The following is a 24,495-nucleotide window of genomic DNA, read 5'->3' as shown; positions in this document are numbered from 1 at the left end:
TGGAGGGATAAACTGAACGTGTCACATATCGAACATTTGTTCTCATCTGGGGTATTCTGCTTTTCTCTGAGAGCAGCAATGCTAAAAAACATTTTGACTCTTCTGTATTCTTGTAATTAGGTTGCAAAACTGGTGGAAGACAGCAGTCTCAAGAATACTGTGTTATCCTTTGTGAACAAAAACTAACAGCAGAGGCTGCTCCTCTGCTGGACAAGTTATTCTGTGGAGGGAGAGACTGAATGTCTCGAGCATCGAACATGTTTGTGCTCATCTGGGCAAATCTGTTTTTCTCTGTAAAAGGCAGCATTGTTGGCACAGGTTTGTATCTTCTCCTTTCATGTAATTCTACTATATTTGTATTTGATTTTTTTTATATTTGTATGTAACACTCTTTTTCTGAAATTTATCCAGATGATAAGATTTTATTAACACTCACAATTCATCATAAATTTGTGCCTTTACTATCATCTGTTGGCTTTTTAACAATTAATTTAATCTTTTGTGAAACATGTCTCGAGATACTGTTAACTAATATCCAGGCAGATTTCATAACCTGGATATAATACACTATGAAATGTGAAAACTATAGTTGCTGTATATAGCACAAACAAACACCTTGTGTAAAAAATACAAGTTACTGTGATATATCATTATATTTATCTTTCCCTTTGCATTAACAGGTGCTTCAGCCTGGGGCCAGCAACACTGTGACAAAGGATACTGTGTTACTCTGAGTGAGCGAGAACTAACAGCAGAGGCTGGACTCTGTGTTGTGATCCCGTGTTCTTTCACTACTGCTGATGAGTTTACACCCAAACATACAGTTTGGTACAAATGTGAAACATCTCAACACAGTTGCAGTGATGATGAAATAATATTTCACAGCAACAAAAACACAGACAAAAAAGCTCAGTCTGGGTTTGAAGGACGAGTCTCACGTTTGGAGCCTGATGTGAGTCAGAACAACTGCAGCATAATCATTAACGATCTGAAAGAGTCTGATTCTGGATCATATCAGCTCAGAGTTACTGGTGAAATGAATGGACAACAAGATGGATTCACATTCATTCCAAGAGTAACTGTCTCTGTTAAAGGTATGAAAAGCTATTCCAAGGCCAATCATGTAGAAAAAAGTCATGTATAATAACATATTTAGGATTTTTATGGTCTTAATGAAGTATTAACTCTTCTGGGGAATTGTTGACCTCTATGGTAGCTGGTAGGAACTGCAGCAGTTCCTGGCAAAACGACCCTTTTCACTAAATAGCTTATTATTTGAACCCAGATTAATGTGCTAGATGAACTTCCGGTAGTTAATTTGGGTTCATTAATGCAATTTATTTCCATAAGGTCTTAGTCAGAAGCCCACAGTAATGACTCCCACACTGTCTGAGGGACAGCAGGCCACACTGACCTGCACTGCTCCTGGTCTCTGCTCTGGATCTGTTCCTGAAATCACCTGGACATGGAGAGGAGCAGGAGGGACTGAATCTTACATTACAGGAAACAGGACTGACTTCAACACTGACAATCCGACGACTTTCACACAAAGACACATCTCAACTTTGACCTTTAATCCTTCAGCTGAACACCATAACACCAGTGTCACTTGCAAGATCAACTTCACAGGTAGAAAATCTACAGAGGAGACTTTGACTGTACATGTAAACCGTGAGTACTTTGCAACCTCCTATTTATTGTTTGCATTTTTTAAAATCTATTGAATCATCAGCAGATTCTGAAAAGGAAATAACATGATTGTAAAATGTGTATTTTTATCTCACAGATATGAAAGAAATTACAATCAGTGGTGTTACAACTATTAGAGAGGGAGATGTTCTGAATCTGACCTGCAGTGTTGACAGTTTCCCTCCATCTCTGATTGTGTGGTCTAAACTTGGTTCTGACACAAACTTGCACAGTTATTCTGGATCAGCCAGGCTTGTCATTGAGAATGTGAAACCAGAACATTCTGGACAGTACATCTGTGCAGTTACATATATGAACAATACCCTGAAGAAGGATGTCAATATCACAGTGATATGTAAGTACAAAACTTTGTGCTTTTAAGCAGAAGATTTTTAGCAGTGGTCATATTCGTTTCATCTGGTACCTGAAATGGTGCATTTAGATTAGTGTAATTCTTTTGAATAACTCTTACAGCCACACCTCGTTAAATATATGATATCATCTCAACATCTGTGTATATTGGCTTTGAAATGTTTAGACAGTGATACCACTGACGACTTGTATTTTTCATAAATGTCAAAAATGTCATTTAAAATAATTTTGAAAAGTTGAAGACGATGTACAAATGTACATCTTATTATTTATAGATGTAGAGTAAAAATTTGCTTAGAAAGAGAAATACTGTAGACTGCACTATACAGGGGAAGTAAGAGGAAATGTATTAGGAGCCTTTTGAAAACTATTATGATAATGTACAATGACCAAATTGTAATTTGCATTTTATTGATGTTTGTGGCATTTTACACTTTGCATTACTTAAACACACGCTGTTATCATTCTTATCCTGCAAGTTAACATCTACACAGCTTTGCAAGATGTGATTTTTTTTTATGTTTTTTGAGGGGCGTTCGGGCATTTTTCTGATTGAACAGAAAATGGCAGTGCAACTTGCCCTCTCCTTAAATATACCACTGAACTCACTGAAATGTATTTTGCAGATAACAGGACACATCAGATCATGGGGAATACAACTGTTAGGGAGGGAGATGTTCTGAATCTGACCTGCAGTGTTGACAGTTTCCCTCCATCTCTGATTGTGTGGTCTAAACTTGGTTCTGACACAAACTTGCACAGTTATTCTGGATCAGCCAGGCTTGTCATTGAGAATGTGAAACCAGAACATTCTGGACAGTACATCTGTGCAGTTACATATATGAACAATACCCTGAAGAAGGATATCAATATCACAGTGATATGTAAGTACAAAACTTTGTGCTTTTAAGCAGAAGATTTTTAGCAGTGGTCATATTCGTTTCATCTGGTACCTGAAATGGTGCATTTAGATTAGTGTAATTCTTTTGAATAACTCTTACAGCCACACCTCATTAAATATGTGATATCATCTCAATATCTGTGTATATTGGCTTTGAAATGTTCAGACAGTGATACCACTGACGACTTGTACTTTTCAAAAATGTCATTTAAAATAATTTTGATAAGTTGAAGACGATGATGTAGAGTAAAAATTTGCTTAGAAAGAGGAACACTGTAGACTGCACTATACAGGGGAAGTAAGAGGAAATGTATTAAGAGCCTGTTGAAAACTATTATGATGTTGTACAGTGACCAAATTGTAATTTGCATTTTAATGACATTTGTGGCATTTTACACTTTGCATTAATTAAACTCGCGTTGTTATCATTCTTATCCATTTTTCTGGTTGAATGATTACATGTCAGTGTAACTTGCCCTCTCCTTAAATATACCACTGAAATCACTGAAATGTATTTTGCAGATAACAGGACACATCAGATCATGGGGAATACAACTGTTAAGGAGGGAGATGTTCTGAATCTGACCTGCAGTGCTGAAAGTTTTCCTCCATCCGTGATTGTGTGGTCTAAACTTAGTTCTAACACAAAGCTGCACAATGACACTGGATCAGCTACACTTGTCATCCATAATGTAACATCAGAACATTCAGGGCAGTACATCTGTACAGTAAAACATCTGGACACAGCTGTGCCTTCATATGTTGATGTAACTGTGACTTGTAAGTAGATGGCATGTATTTTTAACCTGAAGTTCATTAACATTATAGCTTGCAGCGTGTCCTGTTTTATGATTCTGACTACATGTTTACAGGGCATACAAAGATACAGAATGGCTCAGGATGTGTGCTTCAGTCTGAGGGTTTGACCTGTGTGTGCATCAGTGAAGGCTTTCCTTTACCTAACATCACATGGCCTCTGTTGAATCACCACACAGAGTACTCTGTCATTACTAGTGTATCAAACCACACAGTCAACAGCACTGTCAGTCTCACTGTAAAAAACCATGGCAACAGCACTGTTGAATGTGTCAGCAACAATGGAAATGGAGAAGTAAGAGAGAACCTGCTGATCAATAACAACTTGTCCAAAAAAGATGGTAAGTTTTGTTTGGTTGTTGTTGTTGTTTTAAATTAAAACCCTTTCTGTAACACTTTTAACCACTTGACATTTTTACTACCATTTTTGGACCCATGTAATCTATGACCTATGTAATTAAGACAATCATTAGACTAGCCATTAGGTGTGCTGTATATAATTCAATATGTGAGTTAACAGGTTTTTCATGTTGTTTCCTTCGAGTGCAGAGCCGTCATCGGGTCTTAGGTGGCAATTTCTGGAAATTATCATTGCATTTTTGATTGGTGCAGTTCTTTCATCAGGTGTTTGCTTTTTGGCAAAAAAGTGCTACAGGTACAGAATTTATTTTTGTAGTTATTATTAATGTTTCCGTGTAGATGCAAATTAAGATTCATTTCGACATTGTTTCTGTAAATATGCCCTTTTCTACAGGAAAGAAATGACGAGTTCTGGACATTTGAATGACACTTTTGTGATGCTGACACGTCCAGATGACCCACTGGTATTTATGTTGATTCATCTTTTTTGATATAACTTAAAATAATAAAATGGGTTTCTGCACAAATATCTTGCATACATTTGGAAGAAGTCTTACTGCTGCTGGTAATCCACACTGGATTCCACTGGATAAAACTCATCATTTCAAGGCATAAAAATAAAAATCTTTCACATCTCTGTGTTACATAAAGGCAGATGTATATGCATAGTATGTAGATAGGAATCTCTCTCTCTCTCTCTCACACACACACACACACACACACACACACACACTGAACCACCTCTTATATTAAAACAAACCACCCCACCAAACTAACCACTCACTGCACAGCGCTATCAGGTGAAACAATAATAAGTCAGCTCAGTCCATCAGGACTACACTAAACAACAACACACAAGACAGTGTCAAGCAAGACAGTGTCAGGAAAGTTGATTGTTTTCCAGAAATGAAAAGCCAATCCTTTAATGAACACTACATATTATACAACTTTAGATAGGTGCATCATTGAAAACATGGGCTGACAACAAGGCATAGCTGTAATGGTAGGCAGAGGCTTCAGAATAAAGTGACGCTGCCTTTATTCTGCTAGGCGACGTTTAACACTGCCTAGCAATTTACAGGTGCACCCCTTACACCAGCACAACGCAGGAAGGGACAGATGGAGAGAGAAACCAAACAAATAGGATAGCTTGACTTAGAATATGGCGCAGAACTCACACCCTTTGAAGCATGAAAGAATACACACTAGATAAATGGATAGTTTGCACAATGTTGGGCTGCCTGTAGCTGATAAATGACTGAAACAATTTACTTTGTACCTATCAGATATATGATGGTCAAGCATTACAAAACAACCAGACCCTGAACTCAAACAGTGGGACAAAAGAAGTGGAATATGCCACCATTGATTTTTCCCTGTTAAAAACAAAGCCAGCAAGGACGCAAGAAAGCACAAAGACGGAGTACGCTGAAATCAAGAGGATAATAAAAAAAGAACAAGTAGATGATGATGGAGACGACGGTAAAATGTTGGAGGGGGAGATGAAACACTGTGAACCAGAAAAGAAGGAAGGGGAAGATGAGGCAGTGTACTCCACTGTGAATGACATAATAGATGATAATTGAGGAATTCTTTTGTATAGTTGCTAAGGATAAATATTGATCTCTTCAGATGTAATTGATGGATGGATGGATTTCCATTTTGTGTTTGAATTAATTTTTGAATTAAAATTTCCTCTATGTTGTAAACTTCACAAATATTAACAAATCAAATCTTACAGGGATGAAAATGTTACCTCTGAATATAATGCTCTGCAATAGTTTAATGATTACACATATTAGAAAAATGTCATGGTTAAGCAATTTTTAGATGTCTATACTTCTTTACTATAAAATCTTGCCCAATGACATTTAGCTGTAGTAGTAAATATAGTGGCTTAACTTTTTTTTACTGTATTCTTGATGTATTTTGCAGATTTTTAACGGTTTAAGTTTCCATTTGGCAGATGGCCAACACTGACATTGTCTGGCCACATATATTTGAAAGTGTACAGCCAAAGTGTGACAAATGATCTTTGGAGTTTCCTTTTAGTGCTTTCACAAAATGCCATTTTAAACCATGTTTTTTGTACTTTGTATTCTTGCTGAAAAATGTACGTCTTTTTGCTTAGTAAATTTATTTTTTCCCTGTCTTGCATGAGATCATTTATTTTCTTTTTGAGTTTTTATCCGACACGTTCATCAAGTCAGAATGTTTATTTTGACCAAATCATTTGTTTTATACTAGCTTCAGTGGTTCTAATGCTAATGTCAAAAGTCCCCGAACACTCCTTAAGTACACAATAACAATGCACGTGTAAGGGTTCCTAAAAACAATATACAAAAGTCTTTATAGCTTAAAATTACAAGCAGTCTGCATGCTCACTTTCAACAAGCACACTACAGTTTACATATTATTTGGGGCTGTTTTTAAGTTGCTTGCTCAAACAACAGTTTTCTCATTCCAGCAGTCAAAATCAGGTTATGACAGTAATGATGAAATTCCCTTTTTTCAGTATGGTAACGTATTTCCCTACAAAACGAAGCGTGCAACATTTTCTTCAGGAAAGGCATATCAGTTCTAAGACATGGCCAACAAGTGCTTAAAGTGCAAAGAATATAAACAATTTTTGATTTTATGGCTACAAAATATCAACACTCTTTATATATTCATATACTATTTATTTTCATTTACTTGCCTCTAACAAGGTTTTGCATTCATCCTGAGCAGTATGCGCCATCTAGTGGCATCTTTGAGTAACATAAGTCAAGTACAACCAAACCCAGCATCTGTACTTAAAGACACAACAAAATTTTAAAAAACTCATCCTGCTTTTAACTCAAAATTATCTGTAATTTTTACATGATCATAACCTTAAATATTTTTTATAGCTTATGTTTTTAATTTATCCACACATATTATTAACCCTTAACACACTCTGTACACATGATTTTAACCCTTAGCGTTATATTCCTGGTGTGTCATGGTTCTTTTATACTTTACAGATAAGCGGACCACCTCTGCATCCTCACTAAGGGTGGTTCTTTTATGTTTGTTTCAGTTTTCAGCCCCTGAAGTTGCTGCTTAATCTTTGCTTATAGCTCCTTCTGCAGAGGTCCTCATTCCCATCTCCTCCAGATGTATTTTAGGAACTAGGAATTCCTTTAAGGCAACACACTGAGATAAATTTCCAAATTACAGGCAGAAGGGTGGAGAAGAAAGAAATGGAAGCATAAAATGTGAGAGAAATGAGAAAAGCCCACACTCTCAATAACAGCCATCTCCAGATTTAAATGTCATGAAAATGTTGTTCATGCTTTTGTTTTCTCTGCTACTGTAGATTACTTCAGCTCTTTTCAGCAGCACATTTTCTCATTGGTATTAGAAAATAGACCAACATACTGCAATCCTGGCTATTGACTTGGAATTGTCACTCATTCTTTTTAAAGCATGTGGTATCTCGGCTCCAAGTTAAAAGCACCACACGTGTTGACCCTATAGCAATCTTACATTCTCCCCTCACTTTTCTATTTTCTTATACAAGAACTCAAGAAAAAAGTTCAACTCAAAAAAAGAAAAGAAGGAAACTCTGGCCTTTCTGTTCCAGAAGGAGAGTTCATTTAAACCCTGAGTCAGTCACTGGGGTACTTTAGATCATCTGAAATTGTCCAACAATTCACATGCATTTCATCTGAGATTTTAGAAGCTGCCTTCTGGAAAAAGTACCAGAGCATCCGGGCCCTCACTACAGGACTACGGAAAAGTTTCTTCCCCCCAAGCTGTCAGACTGGAATGACACACACACACACACACACACACACACACACACACACACACACACACACACACACACACACACACACACACACAATGTTACACCTCAAGCTTAACAAGAGGTTTCCATAGATACAGCGAGCACATCAGTGCCTTATATGGTGTTAAAATACACAGTACAGCTGTCACACAATACAAATACGTTACACAAAAAAAAAAAATGCTGAAGTATTTGCAGAGATGTTGTATGCAGCTGAAATGGGGAAATGCTGAGTGGCATTCTTTATTTTATTTTGGGCATTTTACTCCATTTAATCTACCATTTTAATACATGCAGTTTTTAGTTTTTGACAAAGCCCATTAATGGCAATATAGTTGTTCTATTTGTGGGTTACTCTGTTGAAGTCACAGAAAAAAAATAAAAAAAATAAAAAAAACACAATAATCACAATGATATGATTTTACTGGTATTTAAATTCCTCAAAGAACATTTTTCCTACTAAACACTAATTATTCAATCAATGAAATGAAACATATGTATATCATACATATGTGATATGTATGATACGTATGTGTGATGTAATAATAACTTTATCAAAGCCAGTCTGTAAAGTTCAGTGTTATGCTGATAAACATCTGGGAATCCTGTTGCAAAACGAAGGAAGAAATAGAAAAAAGTGAGGAACAGAAACTTTGAATTAAAACGTCAGCACAGATCAGTTCGGACAGAAGAGAGAACAAGAACAAGACAAAAATAGGTAAAGATGGTTTTCAAGTTTATACTTTAAACTGCAGATGAACCATATTTTGTTATATTATTTAACCAATTTTTATCTTATTTATTTTATACTAAACTATTATTGATCTCACTGCTGTAATAACTATGAGTTAACTGTGTATAATACATTGATACAGATAACATAAAACTGTCCTGTTAAGTGCTTAACTATATAAAGATTAAGTCTTTGGAGCAGCCGTAGTCCTCGGTAAAGGATGTACACATCATAATTACAACATAAATAAGCATGTGACATAAGATGTGACTTTCATGAGATGTGTGACTGTAGCTGGAGTCTTTCATTTAATGTAATTTCCGAATGTTTATTTTTAGCATTAATACAAATTTGTCCAGTGGAGGAAGAGATTCAACGTGTCGAGCATCGGATATCAAGCATGTCTGTCCTCATCTTGGCAGCTCTGCTTTCCTCTGTGACATGTAGCAGTGCTGACATAAGTTTGTATCTTCTTCTAAGTAACCTCCTAATTCAGCTGATATTCAATAATCTTTTAACATTTGCATATAAAACTGTTTCATAACATGTATCCAGATTATAAATGATCTATTATCAACCAGAATTTATGATAATTTAGTATTATTACTGTCTCAAGTAGTAATGTATCAAGGATCAGACACGATCTTTTACTGTTTGAAACTAAAAACTGTCTATTTTTTTATATTTCCCTTGCATTAATAGGTGCCTCAGCCTGGGGACGACAACACTGTGTCAGTGGATACTGTGTCACTCTCAATGAGGGAGAAGTAACAGTAGAGGCTGGGCTCTGTGTTGTGATCCCGTGTTCTTATAGGACTGGTGATGGCTTTACACCTAAACATATAGCTTGGTATAAATGTGAAGTATCTGAACCAAGATGTGGTAATCCAATCATGATATTTCACACCAACAACAGCATTAAAGTTCAATCTGGGTTTAAAGCCCGAGTGTCCTTTTTGGAGCCTGATCTGAGCCAGAACAACTGCAGCATCTTCATTAATAAGCTAAAACAGTCTGATTCTGGATCATATCACCTCAGAGTTATTGGTGAACTGAATGGAAAACCTGATGGATTTTCATTCTCTCCAAGAGTGACTGTTTATGTAAAAGGTATAAAAATGTAGACTAAAACAAAAACATGCTTGAAGTCTTAAACACCCTAAATGTATAACCAAAAATCAAAAATGAATTGTTTCCATTAGGTTTTAAGCTGAAGCCCACAGTAATGATTCCCACACTGACTGAGGGACAGCAGGCCACACTGACCTGCACTGCTCCTGATCTCTGCTCTGGATCTGTTCCTGAAATCACCTGGACATGGAGAGGAGCAGGAGGGACTGAATCTTACATTACAGGAAACAGCACTGATTACAAGACTGAGAATCTGACTGATGCAACACAGAGTCCTGTCTCAACTTTGACCTTTAACCCATCAGCTAAACATCACAACACGAACGTCACCTGTAAGATCAGTTTTACAGGTGAAACAATTACAGAAGAGACTTCAACCTTGAATGTGAACTGTGAGTACTTTGCTACAAACATAAAATGTTGTGAACCTTGTTGAATTGTACAACTTTTGGGGAGAAAAATGTAAGGAAGTTATTTTTTTTGTCTTTTTGACTCATAGACTTGAAAGAAGTTAAAATACGTGGTGTTACAAGGGTGAAGGAGCATGAATCACTGAATCTGACCTGCAGTGTTGAAAGTTTCCCTCTATCTCTGATTAGGTGGTCCAGACTTAGTTCTGACACAAACCTGAAAAGTGATTCGAGATCAGCAACATTTATAATCCTAAATGCAACAACAAAACATGCTGGACAGTATGTTTGTACGGCTCAATATATGAACAATACTCTGAAGGAGAAAGTCACTGTAAGGGTGATGTGTAAGTTCACAATTTTGTGCTTTCAAAGAAAAAAACAATTTTTTTAAACGGTCTTCTGAAAAAGAGACAGGATTACTTTCATAAAGAACATTCCTGGAAAATGAATGTAGTTATAGAAATGGAAACATTGTAAATATTGTGTGTATATTCAAGAGAAAACCTCCAGTGAGATTCTACAATAATCAAATTGTCCTTTAAATGCTGATTGATAGAAAATAACTGTGCACATGTTAAAGACACTGTATCAGTTTAGTTTGTTGTTAACATTAGCATCTACAATTTAGTGCAGAAGCTCACTCATATTTTTGTGGTAAATGGTTATATGTTATTGTCTCCTTCCTTAAATAAACCAAGTAAATGTGCTGCACAGATTACAGGAAACCTCAGATCGCTGGGAGAACGGTCGTTAAAGAGGGAGATGTTCTGAATCTAACCTGCGGCATTGAAAGTTTTCCTCCAGCTCTTATTGTTTGGAAAACGTTGACTTCCAATATAAATCCTTACAATGGAACTAACAATGATCTGTACAATGACACTGGATCAGCTACACTTGTTATCCAGAATGTGGCAGCAGAACATTCTGGACAATATGTCTGTGCAGCAAAACATCTGGATACAGTTCTAACTGTAAATGTCAGCGTAACTGTGACTTGTAAGTAGACGGTAATAATCTTCTCAAATCTGCAGTTCACTAATACACATACGTTTATAAACCTGACAGGTAGTCAGCTTCGGTATTGTTTCTGATAGATGAAAGACCATTCTACCTCTTTTTGGTGTTTCAGTGACTATAGTGGAGAGCACTATTAGAGAAAAATAAAGCCAAAACAGAAAATTTCCCTCAGTGTGAAAAATATTGGATCCTATCACTGTATGGATCAAAGGTTATTTTTTAATGGTTTTTTTTAGTATTACATTCATTGTTTCATCCCACTTTACTTGTGTGTCCCACAGATAAAAGGAAACTTCAGATCACTGGCGATACAACTGTAGAAGAAGAAAATGTTCTGAATATGACCTGCAGTATTGAAAGTTTCCCTCCAGCTCTTATTGTGTGGAAAAAAATTAGTAGTAACACAAACCTTCATAGTGGAACTTACCTGTATAATGACACTGGATCAGCTACACTTACCATTCCAAATGTGACAGCACAGCATTCTGGACAGTACATCTGTACAGCAAAACATCTGAATACCACCGTGACTTCTTATGTTAGTGTAACTGTGACTTGTAAGTAGACAGTACTAACCTTCTAGTAAAGTTTAGAATTTCACATAATTGTATAAACATGATAGGTAGCCAAAAACCTTGATCTGTATTGTTACAGTAAGCCTGTTTTAAATGTCATGACATAAAGATAAAGGTGGGTAAGAAAATAGAAATACATTTTCAAAAATAAAACAGTAGTTATCAGGCCACAATGCACTGCCAGAGCAGCTACTGTACAATTTGGCATTGTTTCTCTGGAAAACTACTGGAGCAATGGAACAGTTTTTTGAAAGACATTCCCTCTTTTGGTGTTAAATTTATATTAAAATATTTTTGTTTTAGCCATTTCATCCTTTCTTTATTAAATAAATTACTAAAATGTGTTTCACAGATTCAAGGCAACCTCTGATCAATGGGAATACAACTGTTAAAGAGGGAGATGTTCTGAATTTGACCTGCAGTGTGGACAGTATCCCTCCAGCTCTTATTGTGTGGAAAGATCCTATCTCCAACACAAACCTTCATATTGGAACTTACACTGATCTGTGCAATGACACTGGATCAGCTACACTTGTCATTCAGAATGTGACAGCAGAACATTCTGGACAGTACATCTGTTCAGCAAAACATCTGGACACAACTCTGATTTCTTACATCAATGTGACTGTGACTTGTAAGTAGACAGCACTAATATTTCACTATAATATATTGGAAAAGTAGCCGTACTTTTATTTAAAGGTATAATAAAGTGTTCCAAAATTTAGAGTGTGATGTCCCTTCAACTTTTGAATTGTTAAAAGAGAAATAGAGGTGAATTGGTAAATTGAAAGAGAGATAACATAGATGATCTTATTATGACCCTTCATCAATACAAAATATCATATCATCAAAAGTCCACATTAATTAAAACACTTCCTAAAATGTTTAGACCAAATTATGACTACCTTACCAGCATATGTAAGTACTAAACACTACCCCAAGGAAACTTATTATCGATTGATTTGCCACTGTATTAAAAAATTGATTTTAATTGCATTAATGTTATTAATGACATTACTAACTATTATTCCCAAGGATATTCCCTCTTTTAGTGTTTTGATGTGAATAATACTGAGCAGTATGAGGAACAAGGAAACTTAAACCATGCCAACAAAAACATGCTGCCTATTTTACTTGAGAATGGTCAGACATCATCTTATCGAAAGATATTCCCACTTTCTGTGTTTAGGTATCTTGAATAATTATTTTGTTTCCCTCCATACTGTAAATAACGAGGACATTGGTGTCCCTCACTGCATCATCAAGGCAAAAATAAAGCCGAAACATGCTAGCCAAAATGCCCCCTACATGGAAAAAGTATTGTACAAAATCACTCTCTGTGTCAAAGGTTTTGTCATCCATTAGAATATTCCAATATTTTTGTTTTAGCCATTTCATCCTTCTTTATCTTAAATAAACTACTAAAATCTGCTCCACAGATTTAAGGCAACCTCTGATCATTGGGAATACAACTGTTAAAGAGGGAGATGTTCTGAATTTGACCTGCAGTGTGGAAAGTATCCCTCCAGCTCTTATTGTGTGGAAAAAACCTAGCTCCAACACAAACCTTCATATTGGAACTTACACTGATCTGCACAATAACACTGGATCAGCTACACTTGTCATCCAGAACGTGACAGCAGAAGATTCTGGACATTACATCTGTACAGCAAAACATCTGGACACAACTCTGACCTTATATGTTGATGTGACTGTGACTTGTAAGTAGACAGTACCAATCTTCTACTATATTTAGGTCAGCTGTGTTCTCACCTGTTTCCATTCATTGTCAATATGCAGTGTATTTAAGCCCTCAGTTTCCCTCAGTTTCTTGTCTCGTCATTGCCTATTCCTTATGTGTGTTGTCAGTTCAGTCCACTTAATCAGTTTAGTTCAACCTTCCATGTTCTGTTCATCCCATCTTTATAATAAACACCATGCCCATAGTCAGTCAGTATGTGTGTCCTGCATTTGGGTACTCTCTTTCCATTCCCAAACACCTGACTCTCAAGAAAACGTTCCATAGCACAGAGTGTGATTTGCCTTCAATGTTTGAATTCGAAAAAGAGAAATACAAGTGAATTGAAATCTAATTATGGATGAGATACCAATATTACTTCTATTCCCAAGGATATTCCCTCTTTTAGTGTTGGGATGTGAATCATGGAGAGCAGTATGAGGAACAAGGAAACTTAGTCTTTCATGATTCTTTAAAGGTTATCTTGAACAATTCTTTTTTTGCCCTCCATATTATAAATTGCTGAATTCTGTTCCACAGATAAAAGGAGACCACTGATAACTGGGAATACAACTCTTAATGAGGGAGATGTTCTGAATTTGACCTGCAGTGTTGAAAGTATCCCTTCAGCTCTTATTGGGTGGAAAAAAGTTAGTGACAACACAAATCTTCAGAGTGGAATTCACACTAATTTGCACAATGACACTGGATCAGCAACACTTTTCATCCCAAATGTGACAGCAAAAGATTCTGGACAGTACATCTGTGCTGCAAAACATCTGGACACAATTGTGACCGTAAATGTCAGAGTGACTGTGACTTGTAAGTAGACAGCACTAATCTTGAATCTGAAATTCATATTCATACCAAACTCACAATTTACTTTTTTTTATGATCTGGCATTTCTTTTTACAGGGCTATCAAATATTCAAAATGGTTCAGGATGTGTGCTTCAGTCACAGGTCTTGACCTGTGTGTGTATCATTGAAGGGTTTCCTTTACCTACCATCCAGTGGTTGCCCCTCAAGAACAACACTGAGTACTCTGTCATTACTGCTGTGTCAAATGACACAGTCAACAGCACTGTCAGCCTAAATGTAGAAAAGCATGGCAACATCACTCTTGAATGTGTCAGCAACAATGGAAATGAAGAAGCTAAAGAAAAATTCACAATCCACAACAACTCTAAAAAATATGGTATGTTTTCAAATAAACAATTTTTGACCGCAACAATTATTTTTTTAGTAACACATAAGAAAACATTTAACTTGTGCAAAATATAATGAAGTAAAAATGTGGTTTTTTTCCATGTTGTTCCTTTGAGTGCAGAGCAACCGTTAGATTTAAGCAAGGGATACCTAAAAGTCATCGTTGCCTTTTTGATTGGGACACTTCTTACAGCAGTTGTTTGCTTTTTGGCCAAAAAGTATTACAGGTACAGCATTTACTTTTCTAATTATTATTAGGTTTTCTCTGTAAATAAGGCTGAACATGAATTTGCTTCTTAAAAAATATAATTCTCAGAAAAAAACAGAAGAGCTCTGGAAACCTTCATGAGACTTTGGAGATGGACAGACGTCAAGATGATCCACAGGTAGTGATGTTCATGTGGCATTTTTTTTTAATATAACTGGTATTATATGAGTTTTTGCTCACATGTCTAGAATGCTGAAGTGGCCATATTTACACTTTATTGATTAATATTTCATAATTGTTTTTGCACTACTAAAAGTCTGCAAAGTTGCAAAGATCCAAAGCTTTTGAAATTAAAAACATTAAAACCAATTAAAATAAACCAAAGTACTGCATGTGGATTATAGTGAAGTTTTAACTTTTTAAGCATTGAAAGAAGTTTCATTTAAACTGTAAAAAAGGTTTCTACAATTTGAAAGGAAATGGGCCATTTTCATTCCACAATGAACTGATTTCTTTTACATACCCACCATTTGTCTGTCCGCCAAGTTTAGTTCAAATTGAGAAAGTTAATTTGTGCATAATTTCACTAACAGATCAACTGAAAACATATGCGTTAGAAGAGAAATAACTGCTCATAATGCCAGTTATTTTGCAAGTGTTAAAGCCTGAAAACATTTTTATGAATTGTGTTGGGATTCAGTTTGAAATGTGTATGGTCAAACTATAACGTTTTGTTACCCATGCTCATAGAGTTATGACTACAGATACAGTACAATTAAGGTTGTGTGCCAACCAAACAAATTCACTAATCATAGCAGACTGGACTTGCACACTAAGCAGGAAAAGAGATGCTTTATAACACTGAAACCTGCAGACTTATTCTGGTGAACCAAAATCTAATCATGAACCTATAAATGAGCAAAAATGCATCTTTAACAGCCATGATCAAAAACAACAAATACAAAAACTGCAAAGCATGACAGTAATTCAAGATTCAACGTTGCATCAAGTTGATTATCAGGCCAAAAAAAGTCACAACAATTTAATAACAAAAGAATGTAAAGATACCAGATAGAAATGAACAACTAATATTATTTACTTTCTATCTAACAGGTATATGATGGTTCCCTATTAGAAGAAAATCAGACTCTGATCTTAAACAGTGGACCAAAAGAAGTGGAGTATGCTGACACTAATTTATCCCTTTGAAAAGAAATAGTGCCAGGGAAGCATTAAGGAGGAAAGTGATAAATGATGCTCAAATTAAGAAAGTAGTACAAGAAGAAGGTGGAGATGATGGTGGAGAATAAGGTGAAAGAGGGGGAGGTGGTGGTACTGGAGATAAAAGACTGTTTTCCAGAAAAGGAAGACGGACATAAGGATAAGAATTTGTTTTAAATCTCCATCATGGTCAGGAAAAAGTGCTTGTGGCCAATATGGTTTTTCAGTTTCAAAGAATAAATAATCAAATGTTCCAGTGTCAGCTTGTCTCTCAAATTATCCGAAATAGCATGATATTTTAGAAAAATGTCACAGTTGATACAAATTTTAGATATGTCTTTATTATATTAAAATCTTCAGTTTAATCTTAGTCTTAAGTCTATGTGTTGTGGAATGATTTTTTCCTGTTTTATTGTTGAGATGGCAAATGCCCACCCTGAGATTGTCTTGTCAGAAACATTGAAAAGATATAATTAAAAGTGTGTACATTTATTTACAGTTGCCCTTTTTTACCATACAGCTACTTAATATTTTGTTCTCAGTATTTTGTTCTCAGTAATGTATTTTTCCCAGTTACCAAACTTCATATCTAAGGTCATGTATTTTCTTTTCTCTGAAAACCTCCAGCTTGTAAGAAATTTCCTTATGTTATGTTGGCATGGGTATCCACCATATTGTTCCAGTGGCATTTAAAATTGAATGACATAAATTTAATTTATACAGAGCCAAATCACTGTTGCCTCAAGGCATTTAATATTGTAGGGTAAAAAATCCTAACATATAAAACTGAAAAAAACAAAACAAAAACAAAACAAAACAAAAAAAAACAGTGAGATTTGACACTTTTGTTTGTAGTGAGTTTTTTTTCTCCTCTACCCTTCACACCATTCACCAATAGGGGGCAGTGTAACCCAGCAGCGGTACATGACAAGTCAGATACTGTGGAGTTGTGATCCTGGTGCTGCTGCACCATGTCTGATGGTTTAGTCAAAGTCAGAACACCTATTCATGCTGTAGCAGTCTGAATTGTGTAACACAAGCAAATACAGGATCATATGTCATAGGTATGTAGTGGAGAGGAGGGCCCAAATGTAATCTCACAGATAGACTGAGTGAAACAAACAATCCGTTTATTTAGGCTGATGACCAAAATACAAAAAAGGTGAAACACAAAATACAAAAGGGAACTGAAAACCTCTACTTACAGAAATAGCAGACTTACCAAAATAAAACAGGAAGTGAGATAACTGAAGGGGGAAAACAGTCACATGAAAAGACTAAGTGCACCGGGCTTGAGACAAAGAGGGGAATAAAACCAAGGCAGCTGCTAAGAGGGTAACTGCATTGAGTAAGAGGGACAAATACAAGAGTCAACATAAACATTAGGCAAGCCAGGAATTTATAATACTTAAATAAACTAAACTGGAAAACAGACCCAGGACCATGTCATTGCAATCAGTTTCTGATTTTATGCTTGTTTGCACTGCAGACTGTTTCAACATGCAGGTCTAAAAATCACGGGGGGGGGATAAAATAATTTAGCAGAAAGCAGGGACATGCAAACTGACTCTGACTGAAACCTAAAACTATATTTAAAAAAAAGGCAAATAATTTCCAGAGAAATAATGAAAATCTGAACCGCTTGCTAAGAATTCAAAACCACAAACCCAAAGAGACATAACCGAACAGAGAATATTTAATAATAAACATGAATTCAAAGTTGAAAAACTTTTTCAGTTTGGGTTTTTTTTGTAATTATGAGTTGATGATGACTATTTTATTATATAATATAGAGCATATATAGTGTTACAGGGGTGCACATAAGTGGTGCGCATTCGCTGTCAAAATAAAAGACGCGCACCAGATAAGAAGTTGCAACGTGCGTTTGCGTACATATAAAAGTCACTGTTTTTGTCTGCTGGGATTTTCACGGCATATTCTGCACCACATCTCTGTGCGTTCATCATTCGTTTGAAGCCAGTTCACCTCCTGCAACCACTTTTCCTAGAATACGCGCTTCTTTTGCGGTTCGGGCTCCTTCTGACATTTCTTTGGAGGTGGAGGAACACCAAAGTAATTGCTTAAAGGAGCTTGCTTCTTCGACATCTTTAAGAGTTCTAAACAAATGTCTGTCCTCAACCAGAAAATCCTATTTACGCAAACGCGCGTTCTTATCTGGTTCGCGTCTTTTATTGTGCGCACCTGCGGACCACTTATGTGCACATCAGATAACTTCATAAAAGTGAATGTGTCGTAATCCAGTTTGAATGTATCACACCCTTCCTGAAATCTTGCTGTAAAAATACGGAAGAAAGGAAAAGGAGAAGCTTGAAGATTAAAAGTCAGCAGACTTTCACTGTGGATAGAAGACTGAAGAAGAAATAGACAAAAGAGGTAAAAAAAAAAAAAAAAACCATTCATTTAATGTTTTTTTCAAAATATCTTTAAAACACTAAACAATATTGTATAAAGGTGTTGACTGTGCTGGTCAAAAAATGTGTTAGTTTGAGAATCCACTGTTCAGTACAGTAGTAACAGTTTTTATTGTATTAGTGCTTTTGTTGAGCTGTAAAAAATATTTTGCTTTGGTCATTTATCTTTTGAGAACAGATCTTTGTTTACCAGAAAAACTTTAGGGTAATGATGTAGGCATACATAACTACGGAATAACCAAGCATGCCACATCCTCTATTATAAATGTGTGATGTAAGATGTTGAATTCCCTTAATATCTCTTTACTTCATTTGCTCCAATAAAGTTTCTCACTGGAGGGAGAGACTGCACGTGCTGAGAATCAAGTCAGGATGTTTGTTCTGATCTGGGCATCTTTCTTTTTGTGTAAAAGAGTCAGTAATGCTGAAACAGGTTTGATTCTTCTTGTTTCTAATCTTGTAATTCTGCTTTATCATTTTTGTTTTATACGGTTATATGTGCAGGTGTGTGTGTGTGTGTGTGTGTGTGTGTGTGTGTGTGTGTGTGTGTGTGTGTGTGTGAGTATTAAAAGTGTTTTTTTGAAATGCATTCAGATTATAAGTATTCATTATTGAAGTAGAATTCATCATAAATTAATCCAACGATTCAAATGAACCAAATATTCTTTTCCTCTTTTTTTTACCTCCTCCTTTGTAATAACAGGCACATCACAACAATGCATTGGAGAATACTGCATCACACTTAGTGAGACACTAACAGCAGAGGCTGGACTCTGTGTTGTGATCCCGTGTTCTTTCACTACTGCTGTTGGATTTACACCCAAACATATAGTTTGGTACAAATGTGAAGCATATTCAAGCTGTATCTATGATGATGAAATAATATTTCACAGCAAAAACAATATCCGTGTTCAGTATGGCTTTGAAGGACGTGTGTCACTCTTAGAGCCTGATATAAGACAGAACAACTGCAGCATCATCATTAATGATCTCAAAGAGTCGGATTCTGGATTGTATCGGATCAGAGTTAATGGTGAACTGAATCGGAGAGAAGATGGATTTGCATCTATTCAAAGGACAACTGTCTCAGTTGAAGGTACAAACACTGCATCAAAAAAAGGATGTTGAGAATAAATATTGGTTTTTGTGCTACTTTATTTATTAATTTTTGTCTCAAGTATGAAGTGATTTTGCACATTTATTTACCCCTGTGTGCTGTTAGAACGAAATACAACACTTTATGTTCCACATCTACCTGCTTAACATAATTTCCTATAATTTAAGCCAAAATATAAGTAGTTGATGAACTTCAGGCAGTTAACCAGATTATTCTTACGTTCTATGTTTCCACTAGGTCTTAGTCAGAAACCCAGAGTTAAGATTCCCACACTGACAGAGGGACAGCAGGCCACACTGACCTGTGTTGCTCCTGGTCTCTGCTCTGGATCTGTTCCTGAAATCACCTGGACATGGAGAGGAGCAGGAGGGACTGAATCTTACATTACAGGAAGCAGCACTTCTTTCAGGACTAAAACTCTAACTGCTTTCACACAAAGACACATTTCAACTCTGACTTTCAACTCCTCTGCTGAACACCACAACACCAATGTCACCTGTAAAATCCGCTTCACTGGAGAAAAAACTACGGAGGAGGGTTCAACTTTAAAAGTAAACTGTGAGTATTTTCACTATATAACTTTGTATGCTGAATTCTTTTGAAAGCAGTGTGCTCTCTTAGTCAGATGGTCTTACAGGAAAGAGAAAAAGAGAAGTTTTATTAATATGTCATTTTTATTTCTGTGTAACAGATGTTAAGGAAGTTAACATCACTGGGGGCACAAATGTGAAGGAGGGTGAAACTCTGAACCTGATCTGCAGTGTTGAAAGTTTTCCTCCATCTCTGATTATGTGGTCTAAACTTGGTTCTGATATAACCCTGCACAATGACACTGGATCAGCCACACTCTCCATAATTAATGCTACAACTGAACATTCTGGACAGTACGTCTGTACAGCAAAGCATATGAACAATATCCTGCAGGAAAACATCGATATAACAGTGATGTGTAAGTAAACTGCTTTTTTCAGTCAGGTGAAAATGGTGGATGGCTTTTTCTGTCCTGACACTTAACTGATCTTACACATTAATAAAGTACAAATAAGTAGTAATATTTATCTTGCCAACTAGCAAGGGCAACATTCATTTATAGAGTTGACAAATAGACATTTTTCACCTAGCCAAGCGTCCGTGTACCTACCTCTCAGATGTTTTGTTAACATGGAGCCAAACATCCTGATCAACTCGTTGTATGTGTCAGGGTTTCAGGTTTTCTTTTAATTTACCAGCAGGCTGTTTTCTTTTTTTTCTTTTCTTTTCTTTTCTTTTCTTTTCTTTTCTTTATATATATATATATATATATATATATATATATATATATATATATATATATATATATATATATATATATATATGTATATATATACTAAGTATTTGAGATATTTTTCCTCCTTAATAAACCGAATGTGTGTCACAGATAAATGGAAACTTTAGCTCAATGGGAATATAAGTGTTAATGAGGGCAAAACACTGTCTCAGCTACACTTGTCATGCAGAATGTGACAGTACATCGTACCAATGTTGAATGTGAAGTTAATATTTCACTAAAAATCATATTTTACCTTGGTTATTACGTTGTTTATATTTCTGATCATGTCTTTTCAGAGTTTTCAAAGATCCAAACTGTGCAAATCAAAGGAAACATTTGCAATAAACAAAATATCACAACAACATTGTGCACACTACGCATCAGTCAGCGGTGCAGCGATATCTACAGTAGCTACACAACAGTATGAATTTAGAGCAGAGGTTGGCAACCTGCAGGGAGATGTTTAGCTTCTCAGCTGTGGCTCCAGGAAACATAATTTATATATATCAATATATAATCATATACATTTTTAATCAGAATCTGTCACGGTCCAGTATTTTGAGTTTATTATATTTCGGTTTAATTCTGCTTCATGGATTGTTTTCTTATTCTCGTAGTGATGATGATTATTATTTCTTGTTTCTGTTTATCCGTGCTTAAGGATTTGTTCTCAGTTATATCTCACGTTTAGTTTAGTTCAGGTTCCATGTGTCATTCTCTGTCTGTCTGTCTCTCAATGTAAAGTCTGCATGCTTGTTTAGTAATTCATGTTTCCTGTTTTATTGTGAAAGTCTTTGTCTTATGTTAGTGTGTGCAGCTTGGTTCCCCCGTCTCGTTAACCCTGATCTCTCCCAGCTGTGTCTCCCTCCTGTTGCCCATTCGCTGATTACCACCCTGTGTATATTAGCCCTGTGTTTTCCTGTGCTCAGTGTCGTGTCATACCCTCAGACCCTGCCTGTGTGTTCCTGCTTGGTTTTTTGGTTTGGTTTGTGTTTGTGTTTGTGTTTGTGTTTTTGTTTTTGTTTTTGTTTTTGTTTTTGTTTTTGTTTTTGTTTTTGTTTTTGTTTCATGCCAGCAATAAAAGCTGTGGTTTTAGTTACATTTCTTCTCGGAGTCCTGCATTTGGATCCACATTTCCGCCTGCCCGCACACAGAGCCCTGACAGAATCAGAATACTTTATTGATCCCTGGGGGAAATTATTTATTTATTATATCTATCTGTGTGTGTTTGGTGTGTATGTGTGTTTGCATGTGTTCTCTTCTGTCTTAGAGCAGCTCGTGTGAAACACTGTGGTTCTTACAGTACAGTTCTTCCCTGGATTGTTGCTGGTGTATCTCTCACTTTGAATGCCTTCTGCATAACCTACATATGGTTCCTCTGGTATGTTTCTCCACATGTATGTTTATGTTTTTGTTTGACTCTTTGAATGCAGTCAAGACTTTTAGACAATAATGAGGTTCTGTTTCTTCTCATCAAAGGAATTCAAGAAAAAAGGTGAACCTACATCAGGAGGAGAGAACCTACATGTCACTGCAAAAAGCAGATGTGTCACCAGATTATGATGTTCTTGCACAACATATAAACTGAAAAGTCAGGCGTCAGATTTCCAGTCACAAGTTTCAGAAAGCTGTGCTGTTGTAATGGCAGTCTGTTATTGTTTTGTTATTTTTTACATTGCATTGTAGGGAATGTTTTACATGTAATAAACTACACTTTTTATTTCAACTTATACATAGAGTCCATTAAAATTGTAAACAAAGGAGTCTGAAAGGCAGAACAACAGAAGACCACTAAGATTTATAGCACACAAAACGGATGCTGATTGGCTCAGAGAAGGCCGGCATGATCATCCAATGATGTCAGCACTGAGTTTGACAGCATGACAAGGTAGAAATTATGAAAAGAAAAGACTAGCAGCCAAACATCCAGAAAGTCAGGCAGAGGAATAATTACAGAGATGAATATATCACCTGGAAAATGACACAAAAAAAGTTTACAACTCTACCTTGAACTTTTCCTAAGAAATCATCCACAGGTACAAATTAGAGGCAACAATCTTTTTAAATCAGGGGTCTCAAACTTGAGCTGTGGGCCACTGCTGGCACTCATTGGATTACCACTTAATGTTTAAGTAATACAAAAAACCCAAACAAACAAACGAGAAAACACCTGCCAAACCTTTTGAAAATGTGGTGTTTTGTTTGCTTTTCTAAAAAAAAAAAAAAAAGTTTTATTTAAAAAACATGAACAACAACTAGCATGAAAGCCTGGGTACCACCGTGAGGTAGCTGACAACAGAGTGAAGGGCTGAGCTTGTCTTAAATGTCATTCTGCTGATTGCCATTGATGGATCACTGGCTGCAGAAGACCACTGAGAAAGGCTGCAGCAGATGGCCGCCCCTCCCTGAGCCTGGTTCTGCCGGAGGTTTCTTCCTGTTAAAATGAGTTTTTCCTTCCCACTGTCGCCAAAGTGCTTGCTCATAGGGGGTCATATGATTGTTTGGGGTTTTGTCTCTGCATGTATTATTGTAGGGTCTACTATACAATATAAAGTGCCTTGAGGCGACTGTTGTTGTGATTTGGCGCTGTATAAATAAAATTGAATTGAACTGAATTGCTGGGAGAAGCAGGTGAGAAAATAGGGCTACACCCTCATAGATGGGCACAGTGCCCAAGTCAAAAAACACCAGACACTCAGTTTTCTCTTGTTCCTTCCTTACCATTGCTAACTAACATATTCAGTGTATTGCCAAGCAAACACCTGCAAATCAATGTCAGAGTTTCACCTCTGATACTGCTGGATAAACAGAAACTCACTCAGGAACGAGGTCACACAGAGCTCTGGTTTACACTCACCGCGAGGGAAGCAGTTGTCTCCAACCCACTTCAACTTGCTTCCCCCTGCAGGTTGCTTTTATTGTTTACACACATGAATATTCATAAAGCTTGTTGCTGTGTTAACTAAGACAAATTACTATATATGTTTACAAAGTGTGTTGTGCAAGCGTGGTTATACGATGTGAGTGCAGCCCTACCAGGATGTTGTTGTTACCTTGTCCCGCCAGGTGGCTTCCTTCATTGAGTTGAGTCTGTTCTTCTCAAGGCAGATTTTTCTCATTATGAAGGTCGTGCACATACTCATATGCGTGGGTTACATAGGGAGCAAACAAAAGCATTCTAGCTTTTTAAATGACAACCTACAACACATTAACCCTAACATTTATAGTCTTCTATTCTTACTACAGCTCATCATTTGTCAGCACTTCTCTTTACTTTTCTGTCCTCATAATTGTGCTTATTTTCATTTATGTTGTGTTTGCCTGGTAAGTTTGTATGTTTATTACATATAACTGATGTGTAATTTCTCTTTAACACCCTTTAAATTGAAAAGCTAGATTAAAAATGAGCACATAAAAAGTATATCGTTAAAGCTGTTTTTA

General features: G+C 36.2%; 3 protein-coding genes across 5 annotated transcripts; all 3 read left to right on the top strand.

Annotated features, from left to right (window-relative positions):
• Positions 1-130: 130 nt before the first annotated feature.
• Positions 131-6,288, top strand: LOC113032099 (sialic acid-binding Ig-like lectin 10). Its single transcript, XM_026184763.2, has 10 exons — positions 131-318; positions 681-1,094; positions 1,351-1,671; positions 1,787-2,044; positions 2,688-2,945; positions 3,485-3,742; positions 3,835-4,119; positions 4,328-4,433; positions 4,533-4,602; positions 5,425-6,288. The coding sequence occupies exons 1-10, from the start codon at positions 240-242 to the stop codon at positions 5,722-5,724; spliced, it is 2,349 nt and encodes a 782-aa protein (XP_026040548.1). The 5' UTR covers positions 131-239; the 3' UTR covers positions 5,725-6,288.
• Positions 6,289-8,546: 2,258 nt separating this feature from the next.
• Positions 8,547-16,688, top strand: LOC113032544 (hemicentin-1-like). The gene is made up of 14 exons (XM_026185521.2): positions 8,547-8,670; positions 9,024-9,146; positions 9,388-9,795; positions 9,888-10,208; positions 10,316-10,573; positions 10,944-11,225; positions 11,528-11,803; positions 12,174-12,455; positions 13,261-13,542; positions 14,100-14,381; positions 14,475-14,756; positions 14,889-14,994; positions 15,084-15,153; positions 16,089-16,688. The coding sequence occupies exons 2-14, from the start codon at positions 9,086-9,088 to the stop codon at positions 16,182-16,184; spliced, it is 3,006 nt and encodes a 1,001-aa protein (XP_026041306.2). The 5' UTR covers positions 8,547-8,670; positions 9,024-9,085; the 3' UTR covers positions 16,185-16,688.
• Positions 16,689-17,173: 485 nt separating this feature from the next.
• Positions 17,174-24,475, top strand: LOC145431844 (sialic acid-binding Ig-like lectin 14). Of its 3 annotated transcripts, none has more exons than XM_080308080.1 (7): positions 17,174-18,590; positions 18,955-19,061; positions 19,332-19,724; positions 19,983-20,303; positions 20,437-20,694; positions 22,330-22,435; positions 22,534-24,475. In XM_080308080.1, exons 2-7 carry the CDS (start codon positions 19,001-19,003, stop codon positions 22,640-22,642), a joined length of 1,248 nt encoding a protein of 415 aa, XP_080164206.1. In that variant the 5' UTR covers positions 17,174-18,590; positions 18,955-19,000; the 3' UTR covers positions 22,643-24,475. The 3 variants fall into 3 exon arrangements, with proteins under 3 accessions (XP_080164206.1, XP_080164205.1, XP_080164207.1); XM_080308079.1 differs by having other exon boundaries at positions 22,327-22,435; XM_080308081.1 differs by lacking the exon at positions 22,534-24,475 and having other exon boundaries at positions 22,325-22,435.
• The last annotated feature ends 20 nt before the right edge of the window (positions 24,476-24,495 follow it).

The sequence above is a fragment of the Astatotilapia calliptera genome, chromosome 11 (assembly GCF_964374335.1).
Source record: "Astatotilapia calliptera chromosome 11, fAstCal68.1, whole genome shotgun sequence".
Classification (NCBI taxonomy): domain Eukaryota; kingdom Metazoa; phylum Chordata; class Actinopteri; order Cichliformes; family Cichlidae; genus Astatotilapia; species Astatotilapia calliptera.
Note: the sequence above shows the minus strand (reverse complement) of the source record. Positions and strands in the feature narration are given on the sequence as shown.